At 37.5% G+C, this 12,148-nt stretch overlaps 1 protein-coding gene across 1 annotated transcript in view; it reads right to left on the bottom strand.

Moving 5' to 3' along the window:
* Window positions 1–12,148, bottom strand: part of NBAS (NBAS subunit of NRZ tethering complex) — a 160,253-nt gene that overhangs the window by 143,641 nt on the left and 4,464 nt on the right. Inside the window, exons 2-11 of the mRNA XM_062489692.1 lie at window positions 12,075–12,129; window positions 11,397–11,433; window positions 9,627–9,704; window positions 8,689–8,736; window positions 7,539–7,582; window positions 7,001–7,134; window positions 6,174–6,307; window positions 5,955–6,053; window positions 1,639–1,777; window positions 151–216 (exon numbers count right to left, since the gene is read on the bottom strand). Of these exons, the coding sequence (XP_062345676.1) occupies window positions 151–216; window positions 1,639–1,777; window positions 5,955–6,053; window positions 6,174–6,307; window positions 7,001–7,134; window positions 7,539–7,582; window positions 8,689–8,736; window positions 9,627–9,704; window positions 11,397–11,433; window positions 12,075–12,129 (834 nt within the window). The remainder of the gene's footprint in view (window positions 1–150; window positions 217–1,638; window positions 1,778–5,954; window positions 6,054–6,173; window positions 6,308–7,000; window positions 7,135–7,538; window positions 7,583–8,688; window positions 8,737–9,626; window positions 9,705–11,396; window positions 11,434–12,074; window positions 12,130–12,148) is intronic.

Below are 12,148 nucleotides of genomic sequence, written 5' to 3'. Positions count from 1 at the left end.
TTAATGCTAAAGCTTTTTGATTAATTTAATAGAATGTTAATTCCAAAATAACGTAAATTAAAACCTACTTTCAGTCAGTCTCTCAGGTAGCCATGAATGGACAATTATATTAGTCAAATATATTTCTGAGGTAGACCTAGATCTTAATACCTGTTCTGTTCCTCGCCTGCTGTAAAATCTTAAATTCATAATCCTTAATAATCCTCTTCTCTGTGCCTGTAAGAAGAGAAACAAATCTTACAATGAAAAACAAAAAATTAAGTCATATTTAAAATACCAAACAACTCTGCAAGATTCTTTAGAGGCTCTGCAGAAAGACCTTAAGAAATCAGAGAGATGGGCAATCACCAACCATATGAAGTTTAAGAAGGTGAAGTGCCAGACTCTATCTGAGGCAACCCTGGCTGTGTGCACAGACTGGGGAATGAGAGGCTGGAGAGCAGTGCCATGGAAAGGGACCTGGGGGTCCTGGTCACTGGCAAGTTGAATGAGTCAGCAGTGCCACAATATATGAAAGAGATTAAATCACTGGAGTGTCCAAAGAAGGCCAGGAGGATGGTGCAGGGCCCTGAGGGGAAGCCATGTGTGGAGTGACTGAGGTCACTTGGTCTGTTCAGCCTGGAGGAGACTGAGGGGAGACCTCATTGCAGTTACAACTTCCCTGAGAGGGGAAGAGAGGGACAGACACTGATCTCTGCTCTGTGGTGACAGTGACACGACCTGAGGGAATGGACTGAAGTTGTGTCAGGGGAGGTTTAAGCTGGATATCAGGAAAAGGCTCTTCCCCCAGAGGGTGTTTGGGCACTGGAGCAGGCCCCCCAGGGAAGTGGACACAGCACCAATCCTGAAAAGAGCTCAAGAAGTGTTTGGAAAATACTCTCAGGCACTTTGGGTGTCCTGTGCAGAGCCAGCAGTTGGACTCAATGATCTTCGTGGGTCTCTTCCAACTCAGCATATTCCATCATGTTACTATTTTTAAACTTCCATAAGACTGCCTACTTTAAAATAATGCAGGCAGAACAAAACCCAGTTTGTATAATTCTGTCCACTTCAGCAGGCATGTAACATGTCACAGAAAAGCACTACTCATTTGCAATTAAATTAAGAACTCACTTGTAATACTAAGCAATACCTATGTAAGAGTAAACACCGGAATTTATCCTGGTATATTGTAAATTGATTTCAGTATAACCAAGTTGTTTCCAAATCAAGCATTTACTTCTACTAGAAACAAAAGAAATCGAGAGCCAGAATTGAACTGAAACATTCATTTCAGGTGTGCTGCCTTTTGTTCTGAAGTAATAGAAGAACACACTGCATTTTTTTTTGCAACAAAGACAGGTAACATATGCCAATGTACAACTAAGAGCAAAAAATATTGTAGCTTGCAAGTTTACAGACTCCTTTCTTCTTGTTTTTTGGTTTTAAAACCAAAAGTGATAATGAAGAACTTAAAAGTTCAAGTCATACTACAGAAAAAACAGACAGATGCTGTGGGGAAAAAGGTAAGTGTTTAGACATACACATCATAACGTGGAAAACAGCAAAATATCACATTAAATTCATCTTTCATAAAAGAGATACTTATTGAGCTTCCAGTGACAATATTCATCCAGTAAAATGAGGACACATACTTACCATTCTAACATCATCTTCATAACTAGTGACCTGTTTGTAATGAGGAGAGCCTGACAGAATTCTCCAAGCAGATATCCCACAACCAGCTGCTTTAGATACTCCGTCTTCATCTGTTTCACAGCCTCCTACAAGGAGAAGTCTGTAAAATATTATGAAGATGTATTATGATTTCGTATACTGCCAAATTTTTTAATTTTTTTTAAAGTCCATAGCAGTTTGCTTAGAGGAACAAAAGGCTAAATATACCAAGATGCTTAACAGCTACAATAAACTTTGTCTGTGACTAAAAACACTTTAATATAATTCAAGTAACATTTGTTATTTGTAGCATGTATACCTATTCATTCTCATCTCTAGCTTTCCAGGTAAGTCATAATTCCCAACATCTAAAATAAAATAAGTCTGGCCACATCTGAGTTTGCCCCTTACTCTCAAAAAATAATAAAAAAATTACTGCTTAAGCATATGAAAAGCTCTGATCATTCTATTTAAGCATCAGATTCCCATTTATTCAGATGCGTTACAAAAGCTACTTCTCTTTCACTGAAGAACTGAACACATTAATGTTTGTCAATTCTGTTTTCTAAAGCCACTGTACCAATTATACATGTGCATATAATAATTTCATTACACACCATAGGTAGCATTTTTAATAACAAGCACGTCTATATTCAACTACTGGGATGAAAACTTTGAGATTAAGTGTCTAAGTTTGTTTGGAAGCATCATTGTAATGAATCACCTATCAAAAGGTGTAGTACCTACAAAACAAGGCACAATTGTTGGAGCCCAAAGCTCCACCCTGAGAATACTCCATTATCCCATTCCCAAAGTGCTCTCCCCCCCAGTAGTGGCTGCCACTCACACAGCACAGCTCTGGCCACCAGGGATACTGAAACTACACCTACAAAAGCCAAATCAAAGAATAAAGGGAAAAAAAATCCTTCCACATTCAATCCTTTTTAAGACATCAGTAAAACTTATTTAGTACTCCCAGGTCTCCTGCTAGTCACAAATATACAGCAGGATGATTTTGTACCATGGATGAATGACAGAATCATATCATCAGGCTAGGAAAGAACCTCTGAGATCAAGTCTAACCTATGACCAAACACTACCATGTCAACCAGACCAGCTCAAGGGATGGTGACTCCACCACTTCCCTGGGCAGTCCATTCCAATGCCTAATCACTCTTAATGTGAAGAAATTTCTCCTGATGTCCAAGCTAAAACTCCCCTGGCATAGCTTAAGCCTCATCTTCTATGTCTTCCTGGCTCCTTGTGAGAGGAGGTTGATCCCTTTCAGGTAGTTGTAGAAAGAGGTAAGATCTCTTGAGAATGATACCTAAAGTTCTTAACGAGTTTTGGCTATTCTGTGGTGTAAAGAATGGCCTGAGGCAGTAAAACAGAAATCATTTTCACCAAAAACTGCAACAGGAGACATGAACATGAGGCACGAACACAAGGAAGCCTAATTTTTTTTTCTCACAGAGGTGTTCTACACAGAGCACAGCCAGCATGCAGCAGTTTGTGCAGCTGTTTTCAGGCTTCATTTCTAGATCCTTAAAAATCTGAGGACTTCTGAGACCACCACAGGATTCCTGGGAAGCCTACAAGGAACTTCACAATGTCTATCATTGCCAGGAAGAGCTAGCTTGGATGCTTTAGAAGATTTTAGCAAGGTCTGCCAGCTCTTCCTAATCAAAGGGTGCTTTGAGCTTTTGTTCCAGAGTGACACCTGATTAACAGAGGGCAGGAACCCTTTCAACAAGCCCTAGAAATAGACCTATGTAAATGCCAGGCCCAGAGTACAGCATTTTGCAGAAAATGGTGTCCAGAACCTGTCTCTGTGTATGTTCTAAACAATCACAGTGATGTGCTGCCAGGCTCAGTCTCCAGCACCCTCTGGAGCAGCTCCCCAACACCTTAGACATAGACCATGCTCCTAAGGGAGGACAGAGATGTGCAGTGACATGGCCCCAAGCAACCTGCTGTAGCTGACCCTGAGGTGAAGTGGAACACACTGGATGATCTCCAAGGGTTCCTCCAGTCTAAAAACAGGCTGGTCTAGCAAAACCTCAATTGTACTCCACTCCACAGGTTTGTACAAAGTCGGGTTGAATATGTAACACCAATCTCAAAAACAAGCTCAGCTGAGGGATCCAAGAAAAACTTAATATACCCTTCTTTACTTAGCAATTTTGGTACAAAAAAAATTAAAATAAATCTGAAACTCTTTAACTCCTTCATCACAAGCCCTTCATTGCAAACTTTAGGCTTTAATATCAAGCATTTTCTGCAGCAATTGCAGATAACCCAGAAATAAGACATTCAGCTCCAGATTAAGATACCAAAAACAAAAGCAGCTCTTGAACCTTGGATTTGAGTTTACAAAGAACTCACACTAAGGCAGACATTTAAGTTTTTTCAACTAAAATGCACCATAAATTCCATCCTAGATGAAAGTGGGATCACATGAGAACACCAACATTAGCTATCTAAATTCTGGAATATAACACTTCTTAAGAAACAGTGAAAGTCATTACTGGATTTTTTCCCAAAGCTACTGCTTCAAGTTTTCCTACAGATTCAGAAATATTCCCTATTGACATACTCTCTTTTCAATTATCATACATCTAGTTTAAAAAATTAAGTAAATTAAGTTCTTAACTGCTATTTTATTGCACTACAATAGGTCATGATACACACATGTAATACAGTAATGCAGTAAGTCACGCCTTTCAAGCAGTGAAGAGAGACTAGTATAATTTCATCATCTGAGATTAAATTGAATGCAAAAAAGCACAAAATTACATAGTTGAACTTGTTTTAAGTGATCAAAAGTTAACATTATTGAAAATTAAAAATTCAAGGTGTATCAACAATTTTCTTTCATACACAACTTTGAAGCAGTTGTGTTCAAGCCCTTCTAGAGTTCTTTGGGATAACAAGCAAATTTCAGCAACAGACTCTACTCACAAATTTAGATTTCTCCAATGTCAAATTTAGAAGCTTTCTACCACAGATTAAATTCAAAACAGAAAAGACTTGCTTCTATCAGGGACAAAACACTGGTTCTTTTTTTTTTCCATCCATTCCATCCAAGTGTACACTCTTTCAAGTGTCAATTTTTCAACTTTAGTAAGCCATTTAACAAGCTGCACATAGCAGGAAATACTACAACCATCAACCCTGGTCTGATCAAAGAAAACAATGGGTTGGTTCTGCTGTCTGGTCATGTAGCGCTACCAAAGCTCCATAGTCCATAACTACTCTTTCAAAACTGTAAATTTAGTAAATTGAGTGTCAATGATGTGAAATCACTAAATATTAATTATTGTAAAGAAAAAGCCATATACAAAATTCATCTCTCAAAATAATAAGCTAGAAGAACATTACATCTCATTAATAATGATTTGTTTTCCTAAGATAGATACGACAGCTCACTTAATACTGAAGAATGAGAACAAGTTTTTTCAACAGTGAGTTTCTTCTGGTATTTTATAGCCAAGTTTCCATTTAAAACATTACAGTGATGCAACATTTCACTGAAAGATTCAATCCTAGCAGATCTAATACATGAAAAATATCTAGAACAGAGCTTACAACTGAAGAGAAATAGGAAGAGCTGCTACATAACAAATCAATATTAAAAAAGTAGACACATTTTTAGCATAATAGGCTAACCAGAACCTATTCCAATTACATTGGGGTCAAGAGCATGCAGGCAATCAGTCCATATTTCAAGTCCAGTTTCTGTACCCAACAGGTTACTAATAGAGAAAACACATCACGAGACAACTCCAAATACCAAAGCCTGGCAGTTCCATGCAGAACACTAGGGAAAATGGGCTGGTCAACAAGTCCAGCAATCAATTCCAGATAGAAAAACAAAACAAAACACACAAAAAACCTAGCAAAAAAACCCCTAAAACAAACAAAAAACAATCAACAACTAAACTTACACTTCAAACTTTACCCATCTTTCATCACATTCAGAAACTTCTTTTGAAACTATTCCTGACACTCTAAAAAGTGCATGTTGATTACACAAGGTACTCAAATAGAAAAGATTTTATATAACTTTATAAAATAACTAGCAAATTTACTAGTGGAATAATGAAAGTCAAGTGAGATGAACTAAGGTTCCTCTTTGATAGTAGAAAAGAGACAGGACTTTTTATTACTGATGCCCTAAATATCAATTTTAGAATAGCTTTTTCTCCCCCTCCCTATCCAACACACTTCAATGCTAATTTTGGCACTTTTTGTTCATCATTTACATACCAGTGTGAGGTAGCAAACAGAACACTTACCTGTGACCAGGATGATAAATGACAGTTGTTATCCCATGGGCATAGTGGCTGCTAAAGCTGAAGCTATGACTTTCTTGAAAGCTTTGATTTGTTCCAACACTAAGTATGCCAGGGAAAAGAAATATATGCATTAGTTCAGATTTATTTTCTTGAAAGAGCAGAAAGAATTCCTTTGAAATTCACTGTGCCTTCTCAAACCAAGTCAAAATTTGTGCTTACCTTACAAGGTAACTTCTCAGTTCTCCACGATAATTAACAACAAGGAGTTCAGCTGACCACTGGGCACTTGCTTTGTATTCTAGAAAGATCAATCCAGCAATAGCATAACTCAGATCGCCTGGAAAACTTGCTGTCTTTACCCAAAAATGAAGGTAGACATTGGGAGAGAAAGAGGATTTTAAAATAGTGTCTTCACTACTGAAAGAACTAGAAAGTTAAATTAATTGTATAGTATTTTTAAAAAATAAAGTTTCATCATTTGTATTAAAATAAAACGTATTTTGTTTGTATCTTGATTTTAAAGAAATCTTATTATAAATTTGCAAAGACAATATCCTGAGGAAATACACTTGAGCCACCTTCACAAAAGAGTTCAATACACCCTTTGAACAAACAAAAAAGAAAGTATATTGTGTGGGGCCTCTCAACAGCAATTATCTAATATCACAATAAGCAAAGTACTCTGGCAGAAATATTTCTTGATTTACAATTTTACTCTGCATACAAAATACAGATTTATAATCGATTATAACAAATTGTGGTGATTCCATATTTTCCCTGTCTGATGCACCTATAGATCCACCACAATTCCAAGACAGATGTTAAACATCTCCTTTGTGCTGTTGTAAGGGCTACACATAACTTCTGTTGACCATATGATGCATGTATTTTAGCACAAATTTTTATGATCCATTTCTGCATAGTAATCATAGTGTAAGCATTTATAGCAAACTAAGCCACAATTTGAAAAAAGTCAGAGTGGAAATAATCCATAATCCTTAAAAAAAGTTCTACTATATTCATATTTAACCCAAGAGAGCACATACCGGTGAAATGACCAAAAGCTCACTACCCATCAGGTCAAACACCCTGACTGTTCCACTGCTTTCAGCATAAGCAAGTAATGTACAATCATGACTCCATGCCACTCTCCTCCACTGAGGGTTAGGATCCTTTGGCACTATGAAAAAGGAATTAAGTTTTATTAAAAAAAGCAAAAAGTAAATATAATCCCTTAAACAGAACGAAAAGTCAATTGCATCAAAAAAATACAGGAGGCCTACCAGCATTACAAGCTTATCTCAGAGAAGGGCAAAAAACCAAAAAACCATATATGTCTCCCAGAACCACTAATTCTAACTATCATTTCATTTCAGATTCAGATTTCATATATTAATCATCACAGAAAGAAATGGCAGAGGGAGAGTGATGGAGCTAGTCAGAAAGGAAAACTATTACAGAGATTCTTTCCAATGATTTTAAGAAGTTGTATCACTACCCTTAAAGTAAACCAACATCACCATTTAGCAACATATGAATAACAAACAATGATGACACTAAGTAATGATGAAGAGGTTGTCATACCTTGACATTTTCCAACTATGGATACAAAGTCATCTTTTGCAGACCTGCAGAAAAAAGACTCATATGAATTTAGATATGGAAAAAAAACATTAGTAAATTTTCCATAACAGAACACTAGAAAAATATTCCTGGTGCACAATTCAAAGGCCTGCATGCCTCTAACTACGTGTTCAAAAAAGTATAGTAACTTTCACCATTAGGCAGCTACAGTAATTAGCAAGAGTATTTTAGAGACCCTCCTCCAACTCTATAAATACTGACATCCCTCATCTATTTGTAATGCTGTACAAAATAGGACACCATCATTTCAGTGCTTCATGTGACTCTAGGAAAAAAAAAAAGCCTAGTCAGTATTCTCTAGGTTACAATTTTAGAAACAACGCAAGAATATAGTTACATTAATACAGCTGAAACACAAGATTTATTTTATAGTCTTTAAGCTGACGTTTATGGTGCTCACACCACTTTTGATTGAACAATTTTCATACACTTGCTTCTTTTACATATAAATGGAAGGTCTGACCTTCTAGCAAATGGATTTTTGTGAAGCAAGTAAACACACTCAATCAAGATCTGTTCTACAGCTAAATGTGCTCTTGAACTGGCACAGGATAGCCTGCTGTTAAGAGTGCACAAGAAAAGGGAAAGCATCAGTCTTTACAGCAATCCACACCACTTGTAAAATAAGGTGAAGTATTATACATGCCAAATACTCCACAGAGAAGAACACTAGATATTAGGTCCTTGTCCTATTTTAAGGGGAGACTTTCTAGAGGGGGCAGAAAGGCAGATGTTAAAAAGACCATGATTTGTGCTGATTATTTTTGAGGATCTATTTTCTTTCACGTCTTGAAAACAGAAAAGGAGAGATAGATACATACTTATATAAACACATCTATTATAATAGGAGGGCAGGCCTCAAGGACAGCTTATGTTGGGTTTGGGGATTTTTTTTATGGGGGATGGCTGAGAACTAAAAAGAAACAGAAGGCTTCTGCTTTTTTGATCACTCCATGGAAAATTTCACAATATGTAACACTTCAAAACAAACAAATAAACAAAATTAAAATCTTTAAAAGTATCTCCAGCAAATAACCAGACACGCTTTTTCAGAACTCCACATGTGAAGCAACTGATAATGCTATGTTACCTGATTTCTACACATTGGTCTTGAACAACTGCCAACAATTTACCATTGCTGAAAGAAAACACAGATATGAAAGTTCATTTCAAGTCCAGTCTTTGCAGAACGTGCATCAGAGTCCTAGGTGCTTTTCTCCATGGTTAGATATAAATTGCCCTATCCATGAATTTAAAAAAAAATAAATGGGAAGTATTAATTTTATTAAAAATATCCATGCAATTATATTCCTTTCTTTTCACAGAAATCTATCTGTCACTCTTTTCCAGCAGCACTAAGAAAAAAATCCCACTGCATGGGAGATCAGGGTCAAGTTGCTTACAGATAATTTTACAAGAGCAAGGTACAAAATTATATATTGATGTATCTGGTATAAACAACTATCATAATTCAGTAAGTTATGTCTCTTTGCATACAACAAACTAAAACCTCCCCCACTGAACCATTTTTCTGTGCATACTTTGTGCTTACTTTTAAAAGCCAGTGATCTCACTGATGTTGCTAAAATTCCTGCAGAACAACTGGCTCTAGCCTCGGAACTCTCACTTCTCTGTGTATGCAACAGCACACAAGTCTTGAGGATATGCATTCACTTTCCACAAATACAAATTGCTTATTTTAAAATTATATATCCTGCCAGGTTATAGTAAGTCTTTAATCAACCAAATTCAGGACTTGAATTTGAAAATGACTGCAAGCCACTTTGTCTCAAATGACATTGAACCCTGAGCGAGAGGGGCACTCACTAAAGGGAAGCAGGTAGAAGCCTCTAGGTAACACACTGAGGCTACCTGTGAGAGCCTCCAGTGTTTCTCTCAACCAGAAAGAACAACACCTCTTCAGTGCATTATCAACTCAGCGCAGCAGTCAGTGTGGCTGGTGGGGGGAGCAGAGGAAGCATCAATACCTTCAGTCCTGTCAGAAATGGCAGTGTGGGAGCTGGTTACCTTGCAAGTTCCAGGTGCCAGTTGATCTGCTTACTAACCAGACGAACCAGTCCAGCGGGCAGAGAAAACTTTGCAGGGCTGAAATACCAAAACCATTAAGCTAAATCAGAACACACAGTGAACAAATGCAGTACCTGAGATAGACACACCAGACAACTCAGCTTCAAGGCAACCATCAATTACCTGAGAGGGTTTGCAACCGAACATGAATCAACACTGCACCCTGTCAACGACAAAGGCTAACAACAGCCTTGGTTTTACTAACAGAACAAAACTGTATTAAGGGAACTGATCATTTATTTATAGCTCTTTATACTCTGGTCACCAGCCAGTTTTGAAGAACATCAGTAAACAGGAGGGGCACCAAGATGATCAGGGAACTAGAGTACTTGCCCTAAAATAAATCAGATGCTGTGGGAATTGTATCTGTTTAGCCTGGAAAAGGCTTCAGGATGACAAAATAGCAGCATTCTGACTGATAACTAGGAAATTACCAGGAAGATGGGAGAAACAGAACTGCATGGCAGGAACACAGGAAATTATGATCAACCCTTTGGAGGACTTGGAAATGCTGGGTTAACAACTGAACTCACTGAGTGTAAAGATACTTTCCAACCTAAATGTCCCTGTAATTCCAAAACCAAGGAGATTCCAAGCTGACATTAAGAAGAGATGTTTTCACCATGAAGACAGTCAAGCACTTGAACAGGCTCAACAGTCGTGGCTCTCCATCCTTTAACCTTTCCTAAGACTTAGCTGGAGAGAGCCCCAAGGAGCCAGTAGGAATTCAGTGTTCACCCGCTTTTACTGGGAGTTCAAACTCCAGGCCTCCCAAGGTCCCTCCAAAACTCTTGTATCAAACACATGAAAACAGCAACTAAAATAAAAGCTTGAAATCAGCTTTTAAATATGACTACTGGAGGGAGAGAAGAAAAGTAAGTGAATTCTGTCTACAACTGAATCCTTACAATTAGACTTACATGACAATACGGTGCCCACAAACATCACCCCCTCACAAGAAAAGGGTGGGGGGAGAGTAGGTGTACAAAAATACAGTAGAACACCAGCAACAGGGAAAACAGCATTCCCTGCCAAATTCAAGTACAGTACTGTTCCACAGGAAGTCCCTTCCCATGTAACTCAAAACCAACAGATCATCCTTTAAAAGGGGAAACTGACATCTTCAAACCTGCTAAGTAGTATTACCACACAACTGAAATTTTCCAGAAACATTGTACTTACCCGAATATATTTTTGGGGCCATTTAATGACTTTTTGAATCAAAACTTAAATTTATAAATGGCATGAGTGCTGCTCAAGAAGTTCTCAAGCTTTTTGTATGAGTCTGAATTGTCAAAGAAAAAAAATTCAAAATTATAACTCCAAAGGAAGCAAACCGTGTTGTGTCATCATATCTGTCACTGACACTTAAGAAAAAGCTCCACAACAGCTTCCCTTGCAATATCTCAGCTGGGAGTAGAGAGGACAAATGTGTCTGGAGAAACCTGTTCCAACTGCAAGGTTACTACAGCTTCTGATAAATGCACAAAGTCAAACCAGTAGATACCAGTCTTTTCCTAGTTACGTTTCAGATGCAACTCAAGCAGCTACAACTCAATTTATGAAAAGAGGCTATTCTAAGCATTGCTTGGACAATGTTCTAAAGGAGTGCTCAGTATTACTCCCATTAAGAATTACTTGCCATCAAATCAAAAAGCCATAAAAACACTGCCAAATAGTATAATTAAGCAGTGTTCTCATAAAACCTACCTGTACCACATGTACCGAAGCAAAAACAATGCAGGACCTACAATGAAAAGAGGTAAAAATTATATCTCTAGTAGTCTTAAAACAACCTCCAGCTTACTGCACAGGAAATCTCACATTCTCACTAAAGAAAAAGTCATGGAGGGGAAAAACCCTCTATACTTAGCCAAGAAATTCTTACATTAGAATAAATGCAAACAGCTAATCAAAAACAAAGAAAACCAACCAACTAAACAAAAAATCACTGCACACTTGTTGAAATTCTAAGAGATACTCCTACTGGTTGAAAATCCAGTTCAGTTACTGCCATTCAGCACTTGGTTTATGCAATGTAGTATCAGAATGTAAAACTTCCTCATAGAACTAACTAGCAAACAGCCCAGTGCAAGAGATGTTAACAGAAGGGAAAAAAAGGCTCAAGTAGTTTGCACAACACAGAGCTTGTTAATTTCTTAGATGTATGGTTTGTTATTTGATCCAACAAATGTATGGAGACAAGAACACTTACAAATTGACAGAAAAATAACACAGCCATGTTCACAATCAGAAAACATCTTCCTGAAAACACATCCTGCACTCTATTTCCACTATATTAGGCACTCTAAAGGGCAGAAATTGCAAAATTTACCAGTAATCCACACAGTCCTAGAAGTCACGAATGTAAGAAAAAGACATATTTACCTGCAATTGCTCTAGTGATGATAAATGATGCGCCATGTTTCCTGTTGCCTCTTGGCTGCAATTATGATAATAAT

The sequence above is a fragment of the Cinclus cinclus genome, chromosome 3, assembly GCF_963662255.1.
Source record: "Cinclus cinclus chromosome 3, bCinCin1.1, whole genome shotgun sequence".
Lineage (NCBI taxonomy): Eukaryota > Metazoa > Chordata > Aves > Passeriformes > Cinclidae > Cinclus > Cinclus cinclus.
Note: the sequence above shows the minus strand (reverse complement) of the source record. Positions and strands in the feature narration are given on the sequence as shown.